The sequence below is a fragment of the Betta splendens genome, chromosome 4 (assembly GCF_900634795.4).
Source record: "Betta splendens chromosome 4, fBetSpl5.4, whole genome shotgun sequence".
NCBI lineage: Eukaryota > Metazoa > Chordata > Actinopteri > Anabantiformes > Osphronemidae > Betta > Betta splendens.
Window position 1 is genome coordinate 1,246,248 of NC_040884.2, and position 24,898 is coordinate 1,271,145.

The 24,898-nt window shown below is 44.1% G+C and overlaps 3 protein-coding genes and 1 long non-coding RNA gene across 8 annotated transcripts; 3 read left to right on the forward strand and 1 right to left on the reverse strand.

Moving 5' to 3' along the window:
- The first annotated feature begins 381 nt into the window (after window positions 1–381).
- LOC114854532 (interferon-induced protein with tetratricopeptide repeats 2-like) lies at window positions 382–3,104 on the forward strand. The gene is made up of 2 exons (XM_029149028.3): window positions 382–632; window positions 775–3,104. The coding sequence occupies exons 1-2, from the start codon at window positions 544–546 to the stop codon at window positions 2,075–2,077; spliced, it is 1,392 nt and encodes a 463-aa protein (XP_029004861.1). The 5' UTR covers window positions 382–543; the 3' UTR covers window positions 2,078–3,104.
- A 2,609-nt stretch (window positions 3,105–5,713) lies between these two features.
- LOC114854816 (urokinase plasminogen activator surface receptor-like) lies at window positions 5,714–7,182 on the forward strand. Its single transcript, XM_029149531.2, has 5 exons — window positions 5,714–5,823; window positions 6,149–6,250; window positions 6,318–6,485; window positions 6,559–6,675; window positions 6,980–7,182. The coding sequence occupies exons 1-5, from the start codon at window positions 5,775–5,777 to the stop codon at window positions 7,180–7,182; spliced, it is 639 nt and encodes a 212-aa protein (XP_029005364.1). The 5' UTR covers window positions 5,714–5,774.
- Window positions 6,479–8,285, reverse strand: LOC129604057 (uncharacterized). The gene is made up of 3 exons (XR_008694612.1): window positions 8,151–8,285; window positions 6,817–7,175; window positions 6,479–6,619 (listed from the first exon to the last, which is right to left on the reverse strand). It is a non-coding gene; the product is annotated as an uncharacterized LOC129604057 (long non-coding RNA).
- A 4,035-nt stretch (window positions 8,286–12,320) lies between these two features.
- On the forward strand, window positions 12,321–22,297 carry LOC114854071 (urokinase plasminogen activator surface receptor-like). 5 transcript variants are annotated; one of them, XM_055508522.1, is made up of 6 exons: window positions 12,321–12,653; window positions 12,723–12,830; window positions 12,915–13,061; window positions 13,132–13,248; window positions 13,352–13,378; window positions 21,922–22,297. In XM_055508522.1, exons 1-6 carry the CDS (start codon window positions 12,605–12,607, stop codon window positions 22,089–22,091), a joined length of 618 nt encoding a protein of 205 aa, XP_055364497.1. In that variant the 5' UTR covers window positions 12,321–12,604; the 3' UTR covers window positions 22,092–22,297. The 5 variants fall into 5 exon arrangements, with proteins under 5 accessions (XP_055364497.1, XP_029003464.1, XP_029003978.1 ...); XM_029147631.3 differs by lacking the exon at window positions 21,922–22,297 and having other exon boundaries at window positions 12,335–12,653; window positions 13,352–13,781; XM_029148145.3 differs by lacking the exons at window positions 12,321–12,653; window positions 12,723–12,830; window positions 12,915–13,061; window positions 13,132–13,248; window positions 13,352–13,378 and adding exons at window positions 20,875–21,085; window positions 21,169–21,267; window positions 21,340–21,500; window positions 21,591–21,707 and having other exon boundaries at window positions 21,910–22,297.
- The last annotated feature ends 2,601 nt before the right edge of the window (window positions 22,298–24,898 follow it).

Here is a 24,898-nt window from a genome sequence, read left to right on the forward strand (position 1 = left end):
GGTTACAAACAATTACAAAACAGTTCATTAATTAGATACAGAAGTAGAGAAAAGATCCATGCAGGAACAAAACACACATACATGCACATACACTCAGAAGAAGGTTTAGATTAGGAAGCTCTTATCAAAAGAATGTACAACACAAGGAGTCAGAGTCCCTACACATAACGTGCGTCTTTTTACAAAAATAATATAAATAATGACATGTGTGTGGAGGACACGTGAGCCTTGTCCTTCGGACTTCAGACTTGGATTTGAGCGTGTTGTCACGTGCTTTCCAGCGCGTCCTGTTGCTCAACTATGACAGGAACGTGTGTCAGTGCCCAGAAGAACCACAGCCATTAATCTGCTAACGCACCAAACTCACTGCTTCTCACTGGCGACCAGTTGCTTTGACGCTCAAATCCAAAGCTCAGGACCCCAACTTCAATTCTTCTAGAATTGCTAAGCTCCATGCAGATCTACTGAGTCATATCTTGACCAAACCCAGGCTCAACATTGCGTCATTAACAAACAATGTGTTAGTTAAACATTAAGGATTTTATGGAGCTGCAGCCAAAGCACAGCTGCACATTAAGACCACGGAGCAAGGCTTCATCCAGAAACTACAGGAGGAAGAGCGTCAGAATGAGGTGAGTCGCTGCTTCCTAAAGTTGTGCCTAGAATTGAACCCACTGCTGTTACTGTTAAACACTACATTTATATGGTTTCCTCTGCTGTGAACCTCTGGTTTGGTTGGACTTGAACGTTGAACGTGTCCTTCTTAATCTCCAGTGTTGCTCAGAACCAGCCGGCGCTGGAGTCCGACCTGGAGGCCTTAGAGTGTCACTTCACCTGGGACCTGGTCCCCAGCAGGTCCCAGCTCTTCCGTCTGAGGGACCAGCTGGAGGACATCGGCACGGAGGAGGGCTACAGCTGGCTGGGTCACATTTACAACCTGCAGGGGTACGTCCACTGCCAGCTGGGACTCCTCACGGAAGCTCAGCGGTTTCTTGGCAGAGCTGCCGAGGCCTTCCGCCAGATACGCAACACCGTCTCAGACGACGGACCCTGGTTGATGGTGAACTACGGGAACCAGGCTTGGCTGCACCACCACCTGGGAGCAGAGGCAGAGAGTCAGGCCTCCCTGACAAAGCTCCACGCCCTGAAGAGCAAATACCCGCCTCCAACCCAGGACGAGCTGCATCCAGAGGTGTGCGCTGAGAAAGCCTGGACCCTCATGAAGTTCAGCACAGAGCAAAAGCTGCTGGCTGCAGATTACTTCCAGAGAGCCATCAGGATGCAGCCGGACATGGTGGAGTGGCAGAGCAGCCACGTGCTGGCGTTGGTTAAGGCCTTTGAACACCAACCTCTGAGGACGGATGTCTTAGAGAAAATGAAAATTGCCAAAAAACATGACCCTGAGAACCTGTACCTCGCAGCTCTGTATCTTAAGGCGTGCGCCGAGAGCGGTAGGAAAACGGAAGATGAAGCACGAGATTTGGCCAGAAGGGTTTTAACTAAGCCTGTTAGCAGCTACAGCGGCATCAAACCACTGCTAAAGCTCTTCAGTGTCCATGTTTCCATAGATGAGGCTATAGATCTGTCAGAGGAAGCTGTGGAGAGACATCCAGACAATCGCTACCTGAAGAGGTGCGCTGCCATGTGCTACAAAACCAGGATCATGTTCCAGAAGGACCATCCTCTGGAGCACAGCCTGGTGGAGCGAGCAATCAGCCTCTACAGGGAGGTGATCTCACTTTACCCTCACTCGTCACATAAAAGACGAATCTCCTTAGCAAACATCTATGCACAAACCAATTACAGCCAAGTGTCTGCGGAGCAGATGTACGAGAAGCTTTTAGAGGGTGACCTGGAGCCTGCAGAGGCTCAGATGCTTTACAACCACTACGCCAAACATTTACACTCCACCAGAAAGGACAAGCACCGGTCCATAGAATACCACATGAAGGCAGCAGCGATAGCTCAGCCATCGTCCTACCGCCACAACAGCATCAGTATCCTGCAGAGGGTCGGAGCAAGAAACAGGAACCGCATGTGTGGAGAAATACAAGAGTTTCTGACCCACCTGCACTGAGGTCACTACGACAGAAGCTCACCTGAGGAAGGACGGATCTCCATGTCAGCTGAAATCTGATGATGGGAGATGAGAGTGAGATGCAGGTTCAGACCTCCAACGGTTAATTATTCTGAAAAAAAAATAATTAAGATGATTTTAATTGTGCTGCATCTACTTCATTTGTCTGTACTCCACTGGCTGACAGGATAGGATACGACTTTAAAGATTCCACAATGGGGACATTTGTGACAATGCACAGGACAAAGGAAAAAAGGAAAACACCAACCGTAAAATAAGGAAACAACAGTAACACTTCTACATACTTGTACTAAGAATACTTGTACATACAGAAGTAATAAAATGGGCAAGGCATCAGTGCTGTCTCTGCATGCCATCTGGATGGTGGAGACCAGACACTGCACAACAGCAGATTGTGACAATTGTGTGTCACTGCAGTGATGTATTGACAGAACAGCAGACAAGTCCAAAACGGTGGGAGACAAAACAACAGAATCGAGCTGAGACCAGTTCACTCACGTGGGAAATGCTGGTGGTTGCAGCCGCCGGTTTTGCAGCAGTGAAGATGTTCAGCTAAAGACAACTTTGCGTTACTGAAGGACACAATCTGATGGGGTGCAACACAATAAACAGACCTCACAACTACTTTTAAAGATTCATTCACTCCTTCATTTAAAAAAGCACAGGTTTAAAACATGAATAACAAAAGAGATTTAATTTGAAGTAAAACATAAGTTAAAAAAATTCATCATTTTTACCTAAAATAGTTTGTGTTGCAGACAAATCATCAGCAGAATCACAGCAGCCAAAAATACCATTTCTCGTCCTGTTGCTGAACTTCTACGCTGCCATCGTTAAATCCATCCTCACGTCCTCCATCACAGTCTGTTTGCTGAGACGAGGCCGAGCTGCAGCCGTCGTCCACTCAGTGAGAAGGTGACGGCCGCCACCTCCCGTCTCTCCAGCAGCTGCTCGTCTCCAGGACGGTACCGACCCTCTGACCCAGGACATGAACGCTTCCAGCCCCTCCTCCCCTCCAGCGCCGGTCCATCAGGACCAGAACCTCACGCCACAAAGACAGCTTCTTCCCCACTGCAGTCAGTCTGTTGAACTGACATGTTGTATGTTGTACTGTCTGTACCTTTTTTATGCTGAAATGCACCATCTGTCAACACCAAGTCAAATTCCTCATTCTGTAAAATGCGTTCTTCAGGACCTGGCAATAAAGCTTTTCAGATTCTGATTCTGATTCTGATTCTGATTCTGAACACTCAAGAGTTTCTGCTGCCACGAAGAACAGACAGTAACATAATATCTGACTTAAGAGGGATGTTTATAACCTGTCATTTCCCTCTGATGACATCTAAGCTACAGTAGATATAAATCTGGTAAAACTATATGAGCTTCAGTTTACTTATCTTCAAATTCTTGTGAACATCACATTCAGTTTCCTGCATGAGTCCTAATGTAAGTCCAGTTACTGTACGTGTGCTGCAGATCATCAACGTGAGGAGGAGAAGAAGAATCACCTTCATCTTGTCCAACTGAAGTAACTGCTGCATGTGACGTCATACAGACGGTCGCCTCCAACCTGCAGTCCAGACATCCTGACGCTTTCTTTATGATCTCTCAAGACTTTAATCACACCAGCCTCACAAAGTCACTTCCTCCATTCACCCAGTTTGTGAGCTGTCCCACCAGAGGTGAGAAGACACTGGACCTGATGTATGCTAATGTTAAGGATACCTACTCTTCCAGTGGACCCCCCCCCCCCCCCCCTCTGTGAAAGTCGGATCACATATTGATTCATCTGCTGCCACAACACACACCTCAGGTTCAAAGGCTGCCGCCACCAAAAAACTGTTAAAGGTGGACAGACGAGGAGCGCGTTGCTCAAAGTATGCAAAATAATTTCCAAAATAATATTTTTTTTTAATTTTATTGTCAAGCTAGAAGATCAAACCTTTCACACAAGGGTCTGTATTTGCACAATAAATATTTACACATACACAGAGGCTGGGAATTTGCAAGTTCTCCCCGTGTTCGCGTGTTCTCTGGCTTCCATTAGGTTGATTGTGTGTGTGTGTGTGTGTGTGTGTGTGTGTGTGTGTGTGTGTGTGTGTGTGTGTGTGTGTGTGTGTGTGTGTGTGTGTGTGTGTGGGTGTATGTACCTGCCTCTCGCCCACAGACAGCTGGGATGAGCTCCAGACTTCCTGCGACCCCACGTATGGGACTAAGCGAAATGGAAGACGGACAGACTTTATTAATCCAAAGTAGAGAATGATCTCGGCAGGAACAAAATACACACATACACTGTTTCGATTAGGAAGCAGATATGTGGAATGTGGTGATGTTCAGTTATTCTGATACTTGGGGACTAGAGATCTTTTAGTGTTATCACGTACGGTTGTAATGTGGTCGGAGGCTCTGCAGCACAAAGTCATGGATCCTTTTGCTTCAAGAAGTCAGAGTCAGACAATAGCATGAAAACACTGGTTACTGCTTTAAAGGCAGCTGCTGTTTCATTTACATATTTACTGATTTACAGACCACAGAGGATCAGTGGGGACTTTTACAACATCACAGGGTTCTCAGTTTGTCTGTAATCCACCATCCAACTGTTCTTTAACAATCACAATGTTTAACTGCTGCACATGATGGAAAATGTCTCAAATCTTCTTGGAGAAACATGAAAGGGATGTATTTAATTAGTGGTTTTACTCCTGTCTCATCCATGTGTCGTCTTAAGGTTTGGCAGGTTCATGTCCCACTGACTAACCATGGAAACACTGACTCACTACCGACCCTGTTCTCCATCTTTATTTCTCCTGTTCTTCTAGTGTGAATGTGACTAAGTCCATCTACAACAGAATTTCTGTGTACCTGTGCTGGATGTTGTTCTTCTGCTGCCTCTTCGTCACGTCTTTGGCTGAAATACTGGGTCTAATCTCACATTGTCCTCCAAACTTTTCTCCTCTTGTCTCTCTGTCGTCTGGAATGTGGTGAAACATGCAGCTCCATTGTGTGAACTGCGTCTGTGCTCAAACTCACTACTGCTTTCACTCTGCACAACAACTGTTATTTCTGCACGTTGTCTAATGTGTTTTCTCAGCAGTAACTGTTTGTACATTATGGATCTAAAGCTTAAGCTGTGACATAGAAACAGCCTCATTCTGTGAAAAGCCACATCACGAAGCGACGCAGAGGATGAAGATGAGGAAAAGAATGAAGTGAGGACGGTGACGCTGACATAGCGTGAAATATTGTTTAAAAAACATTTTTCATTTTTCCTTTTGTTGCTCAGACAGAAATGCACACAGCTGCTGAGTTCAGCTGATGTCAGACCAAACCTGCTGGTGATGCAGCAGGTGATGCCCTGGTCAAAGGAAGAATCCCACAGCTGATCCCAGGTCAGAAGGCCTGACTCGTCCATCGTACTGTAACTGTTACTTCCTTCTCTAATTAGAGCAGATGGTGAGACACGAACAGACTGTGGCTCTAAAACCGCCTCATCCTCTCCCAGTCTGAACAGCAGCCACGCTCCTGCTGAGGAGAAGAGGAAACCGGCCTCTGTCTCTGTGGGTGTGGTACCGTCCTCCATGATGAAGCCACCAGGTTCCCAGAGGAGGCGACAGTCTGAGCAGTATAAAAGCTCCCCAGCGCTGCTGAGCTGTGGTTCAGGTCTCTGGGAGCCGCCATGAAGCTGATCCTGGGTCTGAGTCTCGTCTGGACGCTGCTCAGCGCAGGTAGGTCATCAACACCTTATACACCTGTGCTCGTCAAACATCTACCACAACCAGAACAGGGAGGATTTCTCCCATCAGCGAAGGTGACGTAGTGATACAGCTGACACTGACTCAGCTTTTGAATATTTGTCAGGATGAACATTTACGCTTTTATATTTCATTTCAACGTTCCCACTGCAGATTCACCAGGAAATGCTGTCCCCAGTTAACTGTTGTCCAGATTCAAAATCCATGTCACAGCACAAGACAATGCAAAGTCCAGTCCATTGGTCGGTGAGCCGCGACTGTGTGACGTTGTCATGATCTCAGTCTCTCCCAATCTCAGCTGCAGCGCTTCAGTGTCTGACCTGCACAGACACACAGTGTTCCAACACCACTCCGCAGACGTGCTCCTCGGAGGCGGCCTGTGTGACGGCTGCTATTCAAGGTAGGCTTCAGCGACCGCGCCCTCGCCTTTCACCACACAATGCATTAACGCCGCCGTGGCTCCTCAGCGTCCACACCTGCGACCACAGTCCAGCAGCTGTGGAAGACGTGTGCACAGGCGTCCGTGTGCGCGGCCAACGGCTCCACCGCGTTCTCCCTCAGCACCACCGGTCTGAAGGCCACGGCAGCCAGTCAGTGCTGCAGCACCGACAACTGCAACGCCGCCGCCCCGAGCCGTGAGTGCTCCTCTGGCACCGTGCTCTCACACCCTCACCCTTCACTCAATTCATGGCGTCTGTCCTCGTTCAGTCCCTGGAGCTCAGGCACCAAACAGCTTTCAGTGCTTCTCCTGTGACTTCACCGACGGCAACTGCTCCACAAGAATCCAATGCAGAGGAATAGAGAACAACTGCTTCAGAGCCAGTGGTGAGAGACGCAGGGTGGTTTCACAGACATCATCTCTAAAGTTTACTAGTCGTTCAGAAACATTGAATTATTGTTCTTGCTCTTCTTCAGTTCAAAGCTATGTGACTGTAATTTAAAATGATGATCATAGAGGAGTCAAACCTGCTTCATCCTGAGCTGAACATCAGTAACAGTGATGGACTTAGAGCAAAGAAATGGAAAAAAACTGATCATTCACAAAGATTACATTTATGATAATATGAAAGTTAAAGCAGCTCATATAGTAAATGTACTAATATTGACTCATGACTCCATCCTGTCCCAGTGACGATCGGAGCGTCCACGTCTCTGACTCTGGGCTGCGTGTCTTCAACCCTGTGTGCAGCAGCCTCCAGCTTCACTCTGCCCGTGGTCCAAACCGTCTCCAACATCACCTGCTGTGGGACCAGTCTGTGTAATTCTGCCCCAGCAGCAGCGACAGCCTCCGCCTGTCTGCTGCTCGGGCTCCTCGCCCTCAGCCGCTGTTAGAAACCAGGAAAGACCAGGAAGTGTGTTAGAAGCTGCTGCAGGTTTAGTTTGGTGTAAGTGAGACGGGACAACAGTCAACACAAGGAGAGCACCTGGTTCAGCTCACATCCCATCACATGATCCCTGAGGCGTAGAGCGCCGCCTGCTGGTGCAAACGGTTTACTGCAGGATGTTTACTCTCATTAAGGTGGATAGAATAGAATAGAATAGAATAGAATAGAATAGAATAGAATAGAATAGAATAGAATAGAATAGAATTTAGTGGCATTGGGTTAATGGAGTATAACGACTTTGGGACATTTATAAGATAATACATGGAGTGCTGTGTTCTTCAGAGATCTAGAAGAAGGAATTAAATAAAAGGAAGCTCCATTCATTTCATCCCGTCAGGCGTCGCCACAGCAAATGATTCACATTGTTGATTTGACAGGTCTTTACACCAGACGCAACCAGTGACCTGGGCGATGGGAGTGCAACGCGCTAAGCACTGTGCCACGGCAGAAGAAGTTAAATGTAAAGGAAGTTTTTTTTTTTTTTTTTTTCATTCAGGGTTTAGGGAATTTTACCTCTTTAATTTATTTTATATCTAGAGTGTAGAAACAAAAAAGACAAATATATTCAATCCACAGTCTCTCGCTGGTGACATTCTGTTTTCACTGTACAGCTTCTACTGCTGTCGATACTTCATTAGTCAAATCAAGTTAAAAGCTAGAAACACTGCTACTTGTTGACTAAATACGTAGATAGATCTACTAAGTAGCTTAGTTCTGTACAGGAAGTAGAACATTGTTCATGAGGTTCAAATCTCTTCTGACAGTCAAAAAAACATGTTTATTTTTTGAATCAATGAAGTGTATTGTTATTAAATTAAAAAGCAGATGATAACATCATCTGATTGATTTGAAAATAAATGTAGTATTATAAGTATATATGTGGTCATATACAGTCAAACCCAAAATGATTCTTACCTTTATTTAACCAGCAGAAATGACACAGGCTTCTTGTCACAGATCAGCTCAGCTGAATGTCACAGGAGGCCACACACAGGTTCAAGGATTTCAATGTTTTTTAATGCAAGTTAAAGTTAAAAAACAACAAAGATGTTGGTGATACAGAAAAACCTGGTTTTAAATCTGAAAACTGTGATTCAAACGCTTTATGACCTCAAGAACTGAATGCAGTTTTATGTTGTTGTTGTTGTTGTTGTTGTGCCATTTAAATACAGCACCTGAGTTAAGGGAACATAACAGCAGATTCATTATAAAAAGTGGAAACCAAGTGAACTTCCTCATATGTTTATGCTACATTATTATAATTGAGTGAGAGACAAAGATGGGGCTACTTCAACAATCAGTGCTAATAGACACGTGTCCTCATCCGTCACTCAAATATTAACCTCAACTTCTGATGAAAAGACTTTGACAGAGACTCGACGCGGACAATGAGAACGCCTTTAGACTGGACCTGTGAGCCCATTGGCTTATTCCGCTAAAGGTTGGTTGCGCGACAGGGAGCTCCCGCCCTCACATTTTCAGGCTTTCAAACCTGCGAGGGAAACAACAGGTTCAGAACGCATTTTGAAACTCTGAAAAAAACGACCGGAAACGCTGAAGGGGCAGAGACGCACATTCGCAAACACGTTAAAACCATCGAAAACACAGATTTGTTACACTGAAAAAATCGTGGAAATTATTTGTTCGATCCGTTTTGCATGTGAAACAGGTTCAATAGGGTCAGATTCTCAAAACGTGAAACTTAATTTTGAATGTCTGAAAAACGGATCTGAATCATTGAAAAGGCAGATCTGAATGTTCTTAAATTAGGTTTTAAAACGTTGCAGAAACAGATTCATAACCCTGAAAAAATGTAAGCATTTTTCTGGTACTCTGATCTTATTTTCAAAAGTTTGAATCACAGTATTAAGATTTAAAACCAGGTTTTTCTGTTTCAAAATGTTGTTTCGGACATTCAAACTTATAATTTTGACGTTTTAATTTCTGAACCTAATCTCACCTCATATTTAATAGGTAACAGTGCTACTCACTGCACCACCGTGCCCCCTCTGATGTCATTCAATCGGTTCAAACTCCATTGTTTTAGCTTTGGTGACCAAATAGAAACCATCTGCTCCTAACTATTAGAATCCAGTAAGACCAGTATGAAATCACCATAGTGTCAGGCTTCGGCAGATGTCGGAGCCACATGCACAGTACACTCGAGGGCTTGATGAATAAACAACGTTTATTGTATAGACGTAGTCAGGCGGTCCAGGTCATACACAGTGAGTCTAAATTCTTCAGGCACAAAAGGGACAGGCAAGATCAAATCCAGTAAACAGGCAGGGATTCGGTACACAGGTTAACTCAGCAGAGGTACAGACTAGGGCTAGGCATAAACCCGAGGTCAGACGGTCAGAATATTACCACTAGATCCAGGCGAGGGGAACAGGCAGGAATCGGAGGTCAATGACGGACGTGATCAGAAAACAAGATGACTATACTAGAACGCTGGAATGTGGTACTGGGACTTGACAATCTGGCAACTAGAGTGTGTAAGAGGTGGAGGCTATATACTGGGGTGGATTACTAATTACAGACAGGTGTATTTAATGAGGACCGGTAACGATGGAGAAAACAGCTGAGATGAGGTATGAACAGGAAGTCCTTCAAAGTAAAACAGAAACTAGCACAGATCGTGACACATAGCACCTGTTGACGCTTCTCCACAAAATGTGAAGACAATGTGGAGTCTTGGAGATTCATTCATCGGCCATTTGCCTCCACCAGTTTTGAGAAGTGACGCAAATGTGACGCTCAAGTGACGCTTGAGTACCAAAAAGAGCTGAGTGAAAACAGAAGAGAATAATGTGGAACAGAGGAACAAAAGCAGGAACAATGAATGAGAAAAGAAGAACACAGCAGCTGTGCAAAAACGTTTATGTCTCAAACATTTATCACAAAGCAGGTTTTTACTGGTGTCTCCTTTAAATATGGTGCCATCACACTATGTTGTGTAGTTGTGTATTTGATCTATAATAGTTAGACTCATTTTGCCTTTAAACAATACAATATGCAAACAAGTATATGAACACGTCCAATTAGTCATAACAGCAAAATACAAACCACTGATCTCAGTGTGAATCAGTGGTTCATTGATCGACATTGGAGCCTGTTGCTATTTGTTGTCTTTGTAGTGTATGTCAAATTTACTTTTTATGGAAAGAATTGGATACAGATGAAAAAATGCTTTGATTTATTAACTCCACGACATTCATTTTTCAAACTGTGACAGAAAACTGAAATATTGTAAGTATTACAGAAAAAACAAGTAAACTAAATTACAGTCAAACTTATTGGAGGATGAGACACAGCCACTGTAGATACTCAGTCTCTGCTTTAGACCTCCTCTATTTACGCTGGTAAAGAACAACACAGACCTGGTTTCATTTTAAGGTCTAAAGACTCATAGCAAATTAAAGATTTGAAGGAGTGTCAAACAGGTGCTATGGTCAGTTCATACTGGTTTGGCTGGTTTCTAATAATTAGGAACAGATGGTTTCTCTTTGGTCTCCAAAGCTAAAACAATGGAGTTTAGACTGTTTGAATGACGTCAGTGTTAACTGTTTTGCAAAATGGAGGAAAAAATGTGTCCATGAGAACGGGTTTACACATTTGTTACATGTGTCTGATGCACTGTAATAGTAATAAAGTGACTAAACAGACTGGCATTATTTAAGTGGACAGCAGTAGTAAAGAAAACTATCTCAGGTGTTCTCATTTAATATGGACTAAAAATATAAAGTCCACAGATTTTACTCATTGTTTTATGGTCTATGAATAAAGAACAAATTCCCACAGATTCACATCTTTGAATGCAGATGGAAAGATTTGCTTCTGTAACTTTTACTTTTGCTTTGCTGAGATAAAGGAGGAGATGAAGTGTCAGCATCACTAAGGTCAGGCAAAGGTCAAGGTCAGCGTAAGCGTGGGTTCTGCTTAAATTGATTCCTGTGTCTGACGAGACCTAAGTCGGTGCAGATGAGTCCACGTGAAGTCCAGGGAACTGCTTTGCATCTGCTACAACCATTCGCTTGCATGAACGTCATAACATGGATGTTATGTCTGTGTAATCTGCACATTCACTGTCTGGAAGAGGTAACATGGTAACTATAGCAACAGTCCGTCTGCTGTCAGGGACCAGTTTAGCTTTCGTGAAATTAGCTAAAGTTGGTCTTAATGTGAAAAATGTACATTTTAAATCAGTGTCTGAATTAATGTTAATGTAAAAACGTGTCTGTGTTTAAAGGCACGTTTACACAAAGAAGAGTGAAACTTCCTGACAACACAAACTATCGGTAGAAGTGATCATTTGAGGAAGCGAACAGGAACAATGATGACATCAAAACTGGTTTTAAAGCAGCAAACTGAAGCGTTAAGAAAGCAGGAAGCAGACGTGTGCGATGGTGGCTCATAGATCAGCTGATACCTGACAACTGAATGATAGGAGCCACAGTCAGTCTGAACAATGCAAACATATTATTTAAAAAACTATCAGTGAATTTGTGACAAAATAAACATCAAGCGAAGAACAAGTCAAACAAGTGTCGCCTCCTAATGAGCAACTGAACGTGTGTGATGTTTAATGCAAGCATCTTAAATACAATCAATTAAATGTACAAATGTCACAGTACGACACAGTCTGAGGTCTGGATTGGTTGGACCCACAGCTGGACCAGACACAGCCCCGGGTCTGTGGGTCCAGAGGGGGAGACGGACCAAGCCTGCAGCTGATACCGGCAGCAGCCGTTCAGGTGAAGGATGCAGAGAACCGCGGTTAATGTCTCTGTGTGCATTTGATCCAGCGCCAGCAGCATCTTATTGATCACAGCAGGAAACCAGGCAGGCTGGTTTCAGATCAGTCGGCTGTGGAGTCATTGTTGGTAACAAGTAGCACAACCTGGTTCTCGTCTGAGTCTTTAATCTTCTGAATAAAAGTGTAAATATTAACAAAAGTCCAAAGCAAGTGTCTTGTACAATGAAGGACTGATGGCTTTTGTCAAGCGGGCAGTCTTCAGCTTAACATTTCTGATATTAAGGGAAATTTCAAACTTTTATTCACATTAAAATATATTAAAACATGGGTCGGAGCTGAGGCCGGCGTCACTCAGCTCAGTTCCGTGCTCATGAACGTGATAAGACGTCTGGAGCATTAAAGTCGAGGTTGGGTGGTTTTCACGTCTGTGACTGATCCGAGTCTCTGCACGGTTGATGAAGCCGGTTTGGATGCGGGCAGAGGAACGTGTGCAGGTAGATGATGACAGATAGATGATTGTTTCCGCGTGGAGACGGCGACTCCTCCGAGTTCCTACAGTATTTAAAGCATCAGGGCTCTGAGACGAGCAGAGACCGACCCGTTCGTCACCATGCAGCTGCTCCTCGCGCTGACTTCAATCTGGACCCTCCTGAGCTCAGGTAACGCCTTGTCTACTGTGTTTCAGAGGCCCATCATTGTTTGACTGAGCAGTGTTCTGCCCGTTGCAGCTGGAGCTCTGCAGTGTCTCATGTGCACAGATGCAGCAGACCCAACGTGTGCCAGCACAGCATCCGTCCCGTGCGACTCGTCGCAGTGTCTGACAGCCACTGTTCCAGGTGCTCTCTCCTTTAATCCTCTTCTTGAGCTGTGTGTGACTGGACGTGTGCATTAACCAACTCCTGCTCCTTGTGGAACTGCAGGACCACTTGTCTACAAGGCCTGTGGTCAGCCCGTGCTGTGTCCGTCTGCTGGGAACCAGACGTTCTCTTTGAGCTCCACTGCTTTAAATATTTCCTTTAACTCTCAATGCTGCAACACAGACAACTGCAACGGGGCGACGCTGAGCCGTGAGTAGCTGCACCAGCTTCCTCCAGCACCGCTGACATTTGAAAACTTACTTGTGGTTTTCTGCGTCAGTTCCAACTTTTCAGTCGGTGAACAGTCTCCAGTGTTACAGCTGTGACAACTACAATCGCAACTGCTCCATCCGGATCCAATGTAAGGGAGGAGAGGACCGCTGCTTCAAGACGAACGGTGAGTCCTGTCCTGCTGGAATGAACTGGGCTCCAGGCAGATCCCAGGTCAAAGCTGACTGCTTCTCATTACAGTTAAACTAAATAAGGTTTTTGATCCACAGTGACTAATGGAGGCATCACTCTCCCATTTCTGGGTTGTGCATCTTCAAACCTGCTTCAAATAGCAGCTTCCAACCTTGGCAGCATCGTCCCGTTTCCAGGTCTTTCTACCTTTAGCTACTGTCAGGGCAGTTTGTGTAACTCTGCCCCAGCAGCAGCAACGACAGCCCATCTCCTGCTGGTGCTGCTGCTCTTCAGCCTTTATCACTAGGAAGCCGCCACAGAGACGGTGGTACAGACGTATCTATACCATTGTAGAAATATATATATATTAAATGTCTGCACCACTGATGAGTCTGTTCTGCTGAGGAACTAAAGTCCTCAATCAAGTAATTTCTGGGTTTTATATGAAGGAAAAACATTTTTTGTGTCTTTTTTCTGATGATAAAATAAAAATGCATGGATTGAAACTGAAGCTGCTGGGTCTTGTCTTGCTGCTGATTGCTGCTGATTTTTATTTTTTTACACATTGGACCACACTGTACACAATGTACCTAACTGTACCTCACTGTACAAGCTGCACCACACTGCACCTCACATGCTGTACCACACTGTACCACACTGTACATGCTGTACATGCTGTACCCCACTGTACACAATTTACCTCCCTGTACTTCACTGTAACACATTGTACACGCTGTAGCACACTGTACCTCAATGTAAACGCTGTACCAGGTTGTACCTCAATGTACACACTGTACCATGTTGTACCACACTGTACACACTTGAGTACACTGTACACAATGTATCTCACTGTACTTCACTGTAACACACTGTACATGCTGTAGCACACTGTACCACACTGTACATGCTGTACCACACTGTACCTCAATGTAAACGCTGTACCACGTTGTACCTCACTGTACACAATGTACCTCACTGTACTTCACTGTACATGCTGTACCACACTGTACCCAATGTAAACGCTGTACCACATTGTGCCTCACTGTACACACTGTACCACGTTGTACATGCTGTACCACACTGTACCACACTGTACATGCTGTACCACACTGTACCACACTGTACCTCACTGTACTACGCTGTAGCACACTGTACCACACTGTAAACGCTTGACTACACTGTACACAATGTACCTCACTGTACGCGCTGCACCACGCTGCACCTTACTGTACACACTGCACGACGCTGTACACAATGTACCTCACTGTACCTCACTGTACACGCTGTACCACGCTGTACCTCCCTGTGAGCAATGTACCTCACTGTACCTTACTGTACAAGCTACACCACGCTGCACCTCACTGTACATGCCATACCACACTGTACCACACTGTACCTCACTGTACACACTGTACCACGTTGTACATGCTGTACCACACTGTACCTCAATGTAAACGCTGTACCACGTTGTACCTCACTGTACACACTGTACCATATTGTACCACACTGTACACACTTGACTACACTGTACACAATGTACCTCACTGTACTTCACTGTAACACACTATACATGCTGTAGCACACTGTACCACACTGTACATGCTGTACCACACTGTACCTCAATGTAAACGCTGTACCACGTTGTACCTCACTGTACACAATGTACCTCACTGTACCTCACTGTACTTCACTGTACATGCTGTACCACACTGAACCTTAATGTAAACGCTGTACCACGTTGTGCCTCACTGTACACACTGTACCACGTTGTACATGCTGTACCACACTGTACCACACTGTACATGCTGTACCACACTGTACCACACTGTACCTCACTGTACTACGCTGTAGCACACTGTACCACACTGTACATGCTTGACTACACTGTACACAATGTACCTCATTGTACGCGCTGCACCACGCTGCACCTTACTGTACACACTGCACGACGCTGTACACAATGTATCTCACTGTACCTCACTGTACACGCTGTACCACGCTGTACCTCCCTGTGCACAATGTACCTCACTGTACCTTACTGTACAAGCTACACCACGCTGCACCTCACTGTACATGCCATACCACACTGTACCACACTGTACCTCACTGTACACACTGTACCACGCTGTACATGCTGTACCACACTGTACCTCAATGTAAACGCTGTACCACTTTGTACCTCACTGTACACACTGTACCATATTGTACCACACTGTACACACTTGACTACACTGTACACAATGTACCTCACTGTACTTCACCTTAACACACTGTACATGCTGTAGCACACTGCACCACACTGTACATGCTGTACCACACTGTACCTCAATGTAAACGCTGTACCTCACTGTACTTCACTGTACTTCACTGTACATGCTGTACCACACTGTACCTCAATGTAAACGCTGTACCACGTTGTACCTCACTGTACACACTGTACAACGTTGTACATGCTGTACCACACTGTACCACACTGTACATGCTGTACCACACTGTACCACACTGTACCTCACTGTACTACGCTGTAGCACACTGTACCACACTGTACATGCTGTACCACACTGTACCACACTGTACCTCACTGTACTACAGTACGCTGTAGCACACTGTACACGCTTGACTACACTGTACACAATGTACCTCACTGTACGTGCTGCACCACGCTGCACCTTACTGTACACACTGCATGACGCTGTACACAATGTACCTCACTGTACCTCACTGTACACGCTGTACCACGCTGTACCTCCCTGTGCACAATGTACCTCACTGTACCTTACTGTACAAGCTACACCACGCTGCACCTCACTGTACATGCCATACCACACTGTACCTCACTGTACACACTGTACCACGTTGTACATGCTGTACCACACTGTACCACATTGTACACGCTGTAGCACACTGTAACACACTGTACATGCTGTACCTCACTGTACACGCTTTATCATGTTGTAACACACTGTACATGCTGTACCACACTGTACACAATGTACCTCACTTTACACGCTGTACCACGCTGTACCTCACTGTACACACTGTACCACATTGTAGATGCGGTACCGCACTGTACTTCACTGTACACACTGTACCACACTGTACACGCTATAGCACAGTGTACATGCTGTACCACACAGTACCTCACTCTACACGCTGTACCATGTTGTGCCTCACTGTACACACTGTACCATGTTGTACCACGCAGTACACGCTTGACCTCCCTGTACACAATGTACCTCACTGTACCTCACTGTACACACCGTACCACATTGTACCACGCTGTACCACATTGTACCACACTGTACACAATGTATATCACTGTACAGTACCTCACTGTACACAATGTACCTCACTGTACCTCACTGTACCTCACTGTACAAACTGTACCACGCTGTACCATGCTGTACCATGCTGTACCACTGAAACGCAAGTGTTACCCTTTGGTGGTTAGGAGTTTGGAGTGTGTTACGCCGTTTGGTCTCCAGTGTGCCTTGTGTGGTTTGTACTGAGTTTACGTATTTCATCATACGCTATGGATTGAGTCAGTGTTAGTATGTAGCTTAGATAGTTGGTATTCATTGTTTTGTGTCTAACCATATTAATCTCTTTTTTGAGTGTACCTACCTAACCTGTTTGTGTCTATATATTAATTGGATTAAGTTACATATTGTTCTTTGGGCATTTTGGCTTCTACTCCCATTAGTCTGGCCAGCGTGTGGGGACAGAGAGTTTTTGATCCCCTTAGGGGTTGTAATGGAAACATTTTGCCTTTGTGCTATTTCTTATCCAACACAGTCGTCATGTACTGGTTAGGTGCAATACTGAACATTCTTACACAAACAACTAATCTCTTGTGCTGTCGTACATGAAGTCTAAACATCTGATGACAAGTGAGAAAGCAAACATTCTCACTCACAGCGAGATAAAGTGGCACAAACAATTCCATTGCTGCAGAGGGACATTCCACCAGACCCATAGAAAGGGGTTAAAAGGCAGAAGCAACTTGAGGATCGTGGGCTCTTTGCATCACACCTTTGTGATGTGTGCACTGATCTCCCAGCTGGTTTTTGGTTTGTTGATGTGCACGATCAACATCCATGCTTTTTTATTTGCTTTCCCCATTATTTTTATTTTCTTTATTATTTCAATAAATCGCAAAAAAACACAACTCTCTCATCTGCTTCTTTTTGGGAAATTTCCACCACAGGGTTAGTAGTGCAACTTGGCCGTTTACTTTGTCAGACACTGTATTTCTCTGCTCTGAGTGAGCTTGGGTTTAAATGTTCTTCTCCCCTTCAGTGAGCAGGGGCTCGTTTCAAGAAGGAGGTTTAACAAACTCTAAGTTTAAACTAAACTCTGTGTTGATTTACACTGAGTTTGCAAGCCTGGAGTTTTCGGTTTCAGAACAGCTGATAAGAGTTGGTTTAAGCAACTCCGAGTTGACGATACAAAGCCCTGATCAATAGAGTGAAGATATTACGAGTCACCATGGCAACAGGACAACAAAAGACGTCCGGAAATGGATATGATACCTCAGGCAAATAGAGACTACGAGTCTATATTCGGTAGAAAAAGCAACGCGGCTGCAACGGCAAAAGAGAAAGAATTAGCTTGAAAGAAAATAGCTGCTCGAGTCAATGCGTAAGTTTACATTTTAATCATACAGTGTTCAGCGTAACTAAATACTAAATAATTTTAGTATTGTTGTTATATTTCACTCGTAAAGTAAGGACTTTTAAAGTAATTGTTGGGGTTGGGTTCTTTGTTGGTCTTAACAGATTCTGATGGTAATATATGAATCTTCCTTTCACAACAGAAGCCCAGGATCTTGTAAGTATCCTCCTAAATAAAGCTTAAATTATGATAAGCAGTATTATAAAGTGTAATATTAATACAGTTTATACAGTACACAGCACATGATTTCTGATGTTTGTGTTGCGTAGCTTAAATAATGCAACTTGATCTCCAAGTATAGCGACAATATTATCTCGCCTCTACCCCAGAGTGTGGAAGAAAAGCAGGAGGAGGGTCCGTCACATTCTGCTGCACAGATGCACACAGTTCAGTGATGTTCAGTAAATGCCAGAGTTCAATTCTGTAAGAGTAATGAGGAACTATATCATGTAACTCTAAATCTTCTGTATTTTACGTTAACGGTTATTGAGTTGTATAAACTAAATCTCAAGGAAATGTTATACTTGTACCACAAGATTGAAAAGACAGATCTAGAAATTGAAATTCCCAAACAAAAGCTGGAGATGAGTGTATAGTTAAAGGTGAATTGTCATCATAAAATCATAAAATCTAACAATTCCCTTTGTATTTGTAGGAAATGAAGAAAACCAAATAAATTATGGTTTGCATCTATTCAGTTTCTTTTATTGGTGGTGATGGTTGATTAAGACATTAAAGCAAATCTGTCCATCCACTCTGCAGATTACCATGATGGAAGGAGTCTCCTCAGGGTCTATTTGTAGGGCAGGCTGTTGCTCCCCTCTAATAATTGCAGTAATGTGGAGAACAGCACATGCCACAATAATATCACAGGCCTCTCAGGTGTTTCCCTGAGGTGATGTAGGCACTGCAGACGTGCTTTCAACAGGTCTATGGTCATTTCCACCGGGGCTCTTGTTCTGCAGTGCCACATTAAAGCGCTGCTGGGGGCCTGCTTCAGGTTCTGGGTGAGGGGTCAGTAGTGTGGGCTGCCATTAACCCCTATCTCCGGCAGAAAGCCGTCAATCTCTCCTAGAAAAAAGTTCTCATTACTTTAGTTCTACATAGAAGCGCTCCTGTGAGTGTGAGTGCATGCATTGAAATAAGTGTATAGGACATACATGTACTTACCACAGTTCAGCCTGTTACTTAGGGTTGACTCAAGATATATGACCAGAGCCGGGCCACTTGGCCTCCAGGTTTGTGATAATATGTGCAGCATCACATATGATGTTGGTGGTGTAAACAATGATACATGTCAGTTTCAGTGACCATTAGAAAGAGTAGTCAATGCACGTGCACATTTATTAGTTTATTTCAGGTCACAGCAATATGTTATTAATCGATCATCATTTTCTAGATTACAATTACTGAAACAAATTAAATAATTAAATACCACATACCTGCAATCCTTTAAAAAGGGGCGGAGACTAAAGGAAACTTTCCCAAATAAAACCTGCTCCCAACCAGGTTTGGTTCACAGAGTAAGTTGCCATAGTAACTGACTCTGAGTTTCGATTACCTCGCTTCTTGAAACGGGTTTAACTTACCCCACTTTACGGGTTTAAGTAACCTCGCTTTCTGAAACAAACTCAGAGTTTCAACAAAACCACCGATCTGAACAGAAACATAAGATTTATGTGCAAAAATTATGTAATCCTTTATTCTGTGTAATTTAATGGGATAATCCTCACCTAAAAGACGTTCCATTAAATGTCATCTCTTACCACGCATTTATGTGATAAAATTAGATGGAAAATTTACATGTAATTAAATTATATGAAGTCCAAGTTTTAGGCATGAATATTGTTTGAGCGTAAATACACATACGAACTGATTACAAACAGGAAATTACATCATAAAAACAACAAAGCAAGAACATACCAAACCAAAAGGAAACCAGAGGGTGAGCTGAGTCATAACATGGTGTTGCCCTTATATGATCATGTTATTGTTTGTTTATTGCAGCTAAAGACAAATTTAATTCATGACAACATAAAGAGCATTAAAGATGTTTCTTATAATGATGCGTTTCTATTAACACATATTTTTCCCTTATTCTAGTTATATAAACACTCATGTCACGGCGTTCAAGGTAGCGGACCCGCATGCACGGCGGAGACAGAGCTTAGTTTGAGGAAGGTGTTTTAATCGTGCTCGTGGTCAGGCAGGCAAGTGTCGATACACAGTTGAGGCAGTTCAGGTACAGTAAGGACAGGCTTGGTCCAAACTTACAGCGGTGCATGATCAGAGGCAAAGCAGGAGACGAGGTCGGGATAGCAAGGGTCATACGATATAAGGTAACAGGTGAGAATGCTGGAAAGATAGCTGTGACAACACAGGAACACGATCTAACGATCTGGCAACAGGCTATGGCTGAGACGGTGCTTAAATCATGTGAGTGATGACTGACAGAAAACAACTGGTGGGATCATGTGACTGCAAAGTAAAGCTAAACTAAAAGGTGACAAAACAAAAACTGGAAAAACCAGAAAATAAAACAGGAAGTGAGTCCAGGCTGTGACAACTGTTTTGTGTGTAATTTACTTATGAATGTATGTGACAGCACATTTTCTTGCTCTTGTTTCCCCTTAAACCACACTTGTCATGACTCCACAGAAGCTCATTGTGCCACAGCTCATTTCAAACCTTGACACATTTGCATCGGTCCAAACGCGATGTGAATTTACTGAAATGTGTTCACTTGGAAAACAAGGCAACAACGTCACCAATGCTTTTGCATGATCCTGTTTCCGGTGGCTAACTTCTGAAGTGTGGGCTCGTAGTACAGATACCACAGCTTGGATTCAATTATTATTATAGTATCACATTTACATTCCTGAAGAAAAATTATCAATATGTCTAAAGTATTGAGGATGGCTGAACCTACAAGTATAAAACAGCAGCCACGCTCCTGCTGAGGAGAAGAGGAAACCGGCCTCTGTCTCTGTGGGTGTGGTACCGTCCTCCATGATGAAGCCACCAGGTTCCCAGAGAGGAGGCGACAGTCTGAGCAGTATAAAAGCTCCCCACCACTGCTGAGCTGTGGTTCAGATCTCTGGGAGCCGCCATGAAGCTGATCCTGGGTCTGAGTCTCGTCTGGACGCTGCTCAGCGCAGGTAGGTCTGTGGAGGACGTGTCATAGAGCATCAGAACCAGGAGACATTTGACCTGTGATCTCGTTGTATCCTCCCAATTTCAGCTGCAGCGCTCAAGTGTCACTGCACAAACGCACAGTGTTCCGTCACAACTGGACAAAACTGCACGACAGAGAAACATTGTGTGACGGCTGCTTTTGAAGGTGGGCTTCAATAACTCTTCCCTCTTTATCAGTGAATTCTATGATGTCTTCTGTCACTAACAAACTCTGCAGTATTTGAACTTACAGGAACAACACAGCAGAGCATTCAATCTTGTGCTCCAGATGCTATTTGTCCGTCCAACGGCTTGTTCACCTTTTCTCTGAGTACAACAACTGCCAGTGCCAGTTCTGCCTTTAACTGCTGCAGCACTGACAACTGCAACTCAGGAAATGTGAGCTGTGAGTAGAGACGATGAGGCCAGGTCGTCGGCTGCAGTTTAAATTCTCACCCTTCATTAAGTGAATTCTCTTTCCTTGTTCAGTCTCTGCAGCTCAGGCAGCAAACGGCCTTCAGTGTTTCTCCTGTGACTTCAATGACACCAACTGCTCCAAAACAATCCAATGTAAAGGAGCAGAAAACACCTGCTTCAGAGCAAATGGTGAGAGATGGCGACACCTTTAACTGACCCTAAATGACTCTCATATTTTACCTGATCTATACATGTGTTAAGAAAAACAGCAGATCAAATTTGGTAAAATGTGAAACAAGGAAATCTGCAAAGAAACGTCAGAACATTTGTCCTGGACTGATTTGAATTCATTTCTATAGACACAAACTGAAACATGATGTCTCATCCACAGCCACTGTCCCAGTTCTGGGTTGTGCGTCTTCAAACTTGTGCACAGCAGCTTCCAACCTCAGCAGCATCGCCCCGATTCCAGGTCTGAGCTGCTGTCAGGGCAGTTTGTGTAACTCTGCCCCAGCAACAGCAACGACAGCCCATCTCCTGCTGGTGCTGCTGCTCTTTAGCCTTTATCACTAGGAAGCCGCCACAGAGACGGTGGTACAGACGTATCTATACCATTGTAGAAATATATATATTAAATGTCTGCACCACTGATGAGTCTGTTCTGCTGAGGAACCAAAGTCCTCAATCATGTAATTTCTGGGTTTTATTTGAAGGAAAGGAAGTTTCTTATTCTGTCTTGTTTCTAATAATAAAAATTAAATGAATGGATTAAAAGCAGAAGCTTTTGAAGCTGCTGGGTCTCGTCTAAACTTCACCTGATGAATGTTGGTGTTAGAGGAAGACTGGTTTGTTGGACTCGTCCAGTGTTGGGGAACTGTCCCAGACAACTCCAGGACAGTAGGAGCAGAAAGACCAACCACGTGGCGGTGTTACAAATGTGGGAAAGAAGGTCACATTAAACGGGACTGTCAAAGCTTGAAATATAAAGCAAAAAGGAAAACTCATAAGGCTAAAAACATGATGTGTGAAGATGCAGAATGTGGAAGTGCCTTTGTCAGCAAAGAGGCAAATCCAACTGACTCACCACAACAGGTTGAATGGTTGATAGATTCAGGAGCATCAAAGCACATGACATTTAATAACAACATTTTTCAAAATTACCAAGAGTCCACAGAAGCACAGTCTGTGAAGCTCGGTGATGGCAGGGTGGTTGATGCCCTAGTAATGGGAAACGTAGAGTTGAATATGACTTTCAAAACAAGTGATGCAAAAATGCCACAATGTATGATGTGTTGTATGTTCCAAAGCTGTAAGGGAATTTATTTTCAGTGGGAGCAGCAATCAAGAAAGGCAACACAGTGCAGTTCAGAAAGTCTCACTGTTACATACGTGGAAGAAATGGAACCCTTCAAGGAATGGGAACAGAAAGAGCTGATGGACTTTATCAGCTGGATGTGAAGAAGGACGTACCTGTTTGTCATAGTGCATCACTAGCAACCAGCTTATGGCACCAGCGGTTGGGTCACACTACCAAGCTTAAAGAACTGAAAGATCTGGTGAACGGAGTGGACCTCTCCACAGAAACAGATGTTTCTTTCTGTGAGGCATGTGTGGAAGGTAAACTTTCTGAACAGCCATACTGTCAGGAACACACGGAGGAGGACCCAAATGCACAGTGCGGACGAGGATTATGGTTAACAAACAGCGTTTATTGTCCAACGTAGTCAGGCGATCCAGGTCATACACGATAAGTCACAGTTCTCAGGCACAAAAGGGAGCAGGCAAGATCAGATCCGGTAAACAGGCAGAGGTTCGGTTCACAGGTTAACTCAGCAGAGGTACAGGCTAGGGCTAGGCAAAACTCAATGGTCAGACGGTCGGGAAAGTTACCACAAGGTCCAAGGCAAAAGTACAGACAAGGGTCAGGCAGGAATCGGAGGTCAATGACGGACGCGATCAGCAAACAAGATAACTATACAAGTACGCTGGAAAGTGGTACTAAGACTCGACAATCTGGCAACTGAGTGCTGGAGGAGGTGGATCTTAAATACCGGGTTTGATTGCTAACAACTGGCAGGTGTGCTTGATGAACCGGAGATAACAAAACGTGTGCTCTGGGAGAAAACAGGAAGTCCACAAAAGCAAGACAGGAACTAGAACCAAAAAATGACAACCTAAGTCCTTTCAAAATAAAACTGAAAACGAAACCAAAAACCTGACACATACAAGTAAATTGGAGGAATTTGTTCCAAACAAAGAATGCAGCTGATTCATAGTGACGTCTGTGGTCCCATGCAGACCGAATCTATTGGTGGAGCTAAATATTTTTTTACTCTTATTGACGACTACTCTAGATGCTGCAAAGTGTATTTCCTGAAACACAAGAACTAGGTGTTAAACACATTCAAAGAATTTGAAAGAACATTCACAAATGAGTGTGGACAAGCCGTTAAAAGACTCAGAACAGACAATGGGGGTGAGTACACATCAAGAGAGTTTCAAGAATATTTGAAAGGTCAAGGCATCAAACATGAAGTGACTGTACCCCACTCACCACAGCAAAATTGTGTTGCAGACAGAAAAAACAGGGCATTAGTTGAAGCAGCTACTGTAGAAGTATGCTGTCACATACTACGTTGCCAAAAATGTCCTGGGCGGAAGCTGTAGCCACAGCAGCTTACATTCAGAACAGACTGCCTACATCTGTACTGAAGCAAAAGACACCCTATGAGAGATGGTGTGGAAAAAAACCTGACATGAGTCACATGAGGGTTTTTGGATGCATTGCTTATGCTTATTCCAGGTGAGAAGAGGCAGAAACTGGACAAACTGGGCTATAAGTCTACGTTTTTTTAGGCTATGCAAGCAACACTAAGGGTTATCGTCTATATGATGAAGAGAAAAGGAGGACTTTAATCCGTCGGAATGTTGTTTTCGATGAAACAAAGTTTGAATGCAAACAGAAAGCAGAAGAGTCTCGTCTTGAGAATGAGGTAGCTGGACACAAATGAGAATGAAACACATGAAGTCACTGCTGACGACACAGTCAGAAGAAGCGACAGAATAAGAAAGGCTCCAAAGCGATTTGGATACGACGAGTTTGCTGAAACAGTTGTCGTTGATCATCATGCAAATATGTGTTGTGTGACAGAGCCACTCACAATGACAGAAGCTCTGAAAAGTCCTAATGCAAAGGAATGGCAGGAAGCAGCTGATCTGGAATATGAGTCGCTGCTGCAAAATGAGACATGGGATCTAGTGGATTTACCAAATGATAGAAAAGCTGTAGGTTCAAGGTGGGTGTTCAAAGTCAAGCATCATAGTGATGGACAAGTGGAGAGATACAAGTGCAGACTTGTTGCCAAAGGCTACTCACAGTT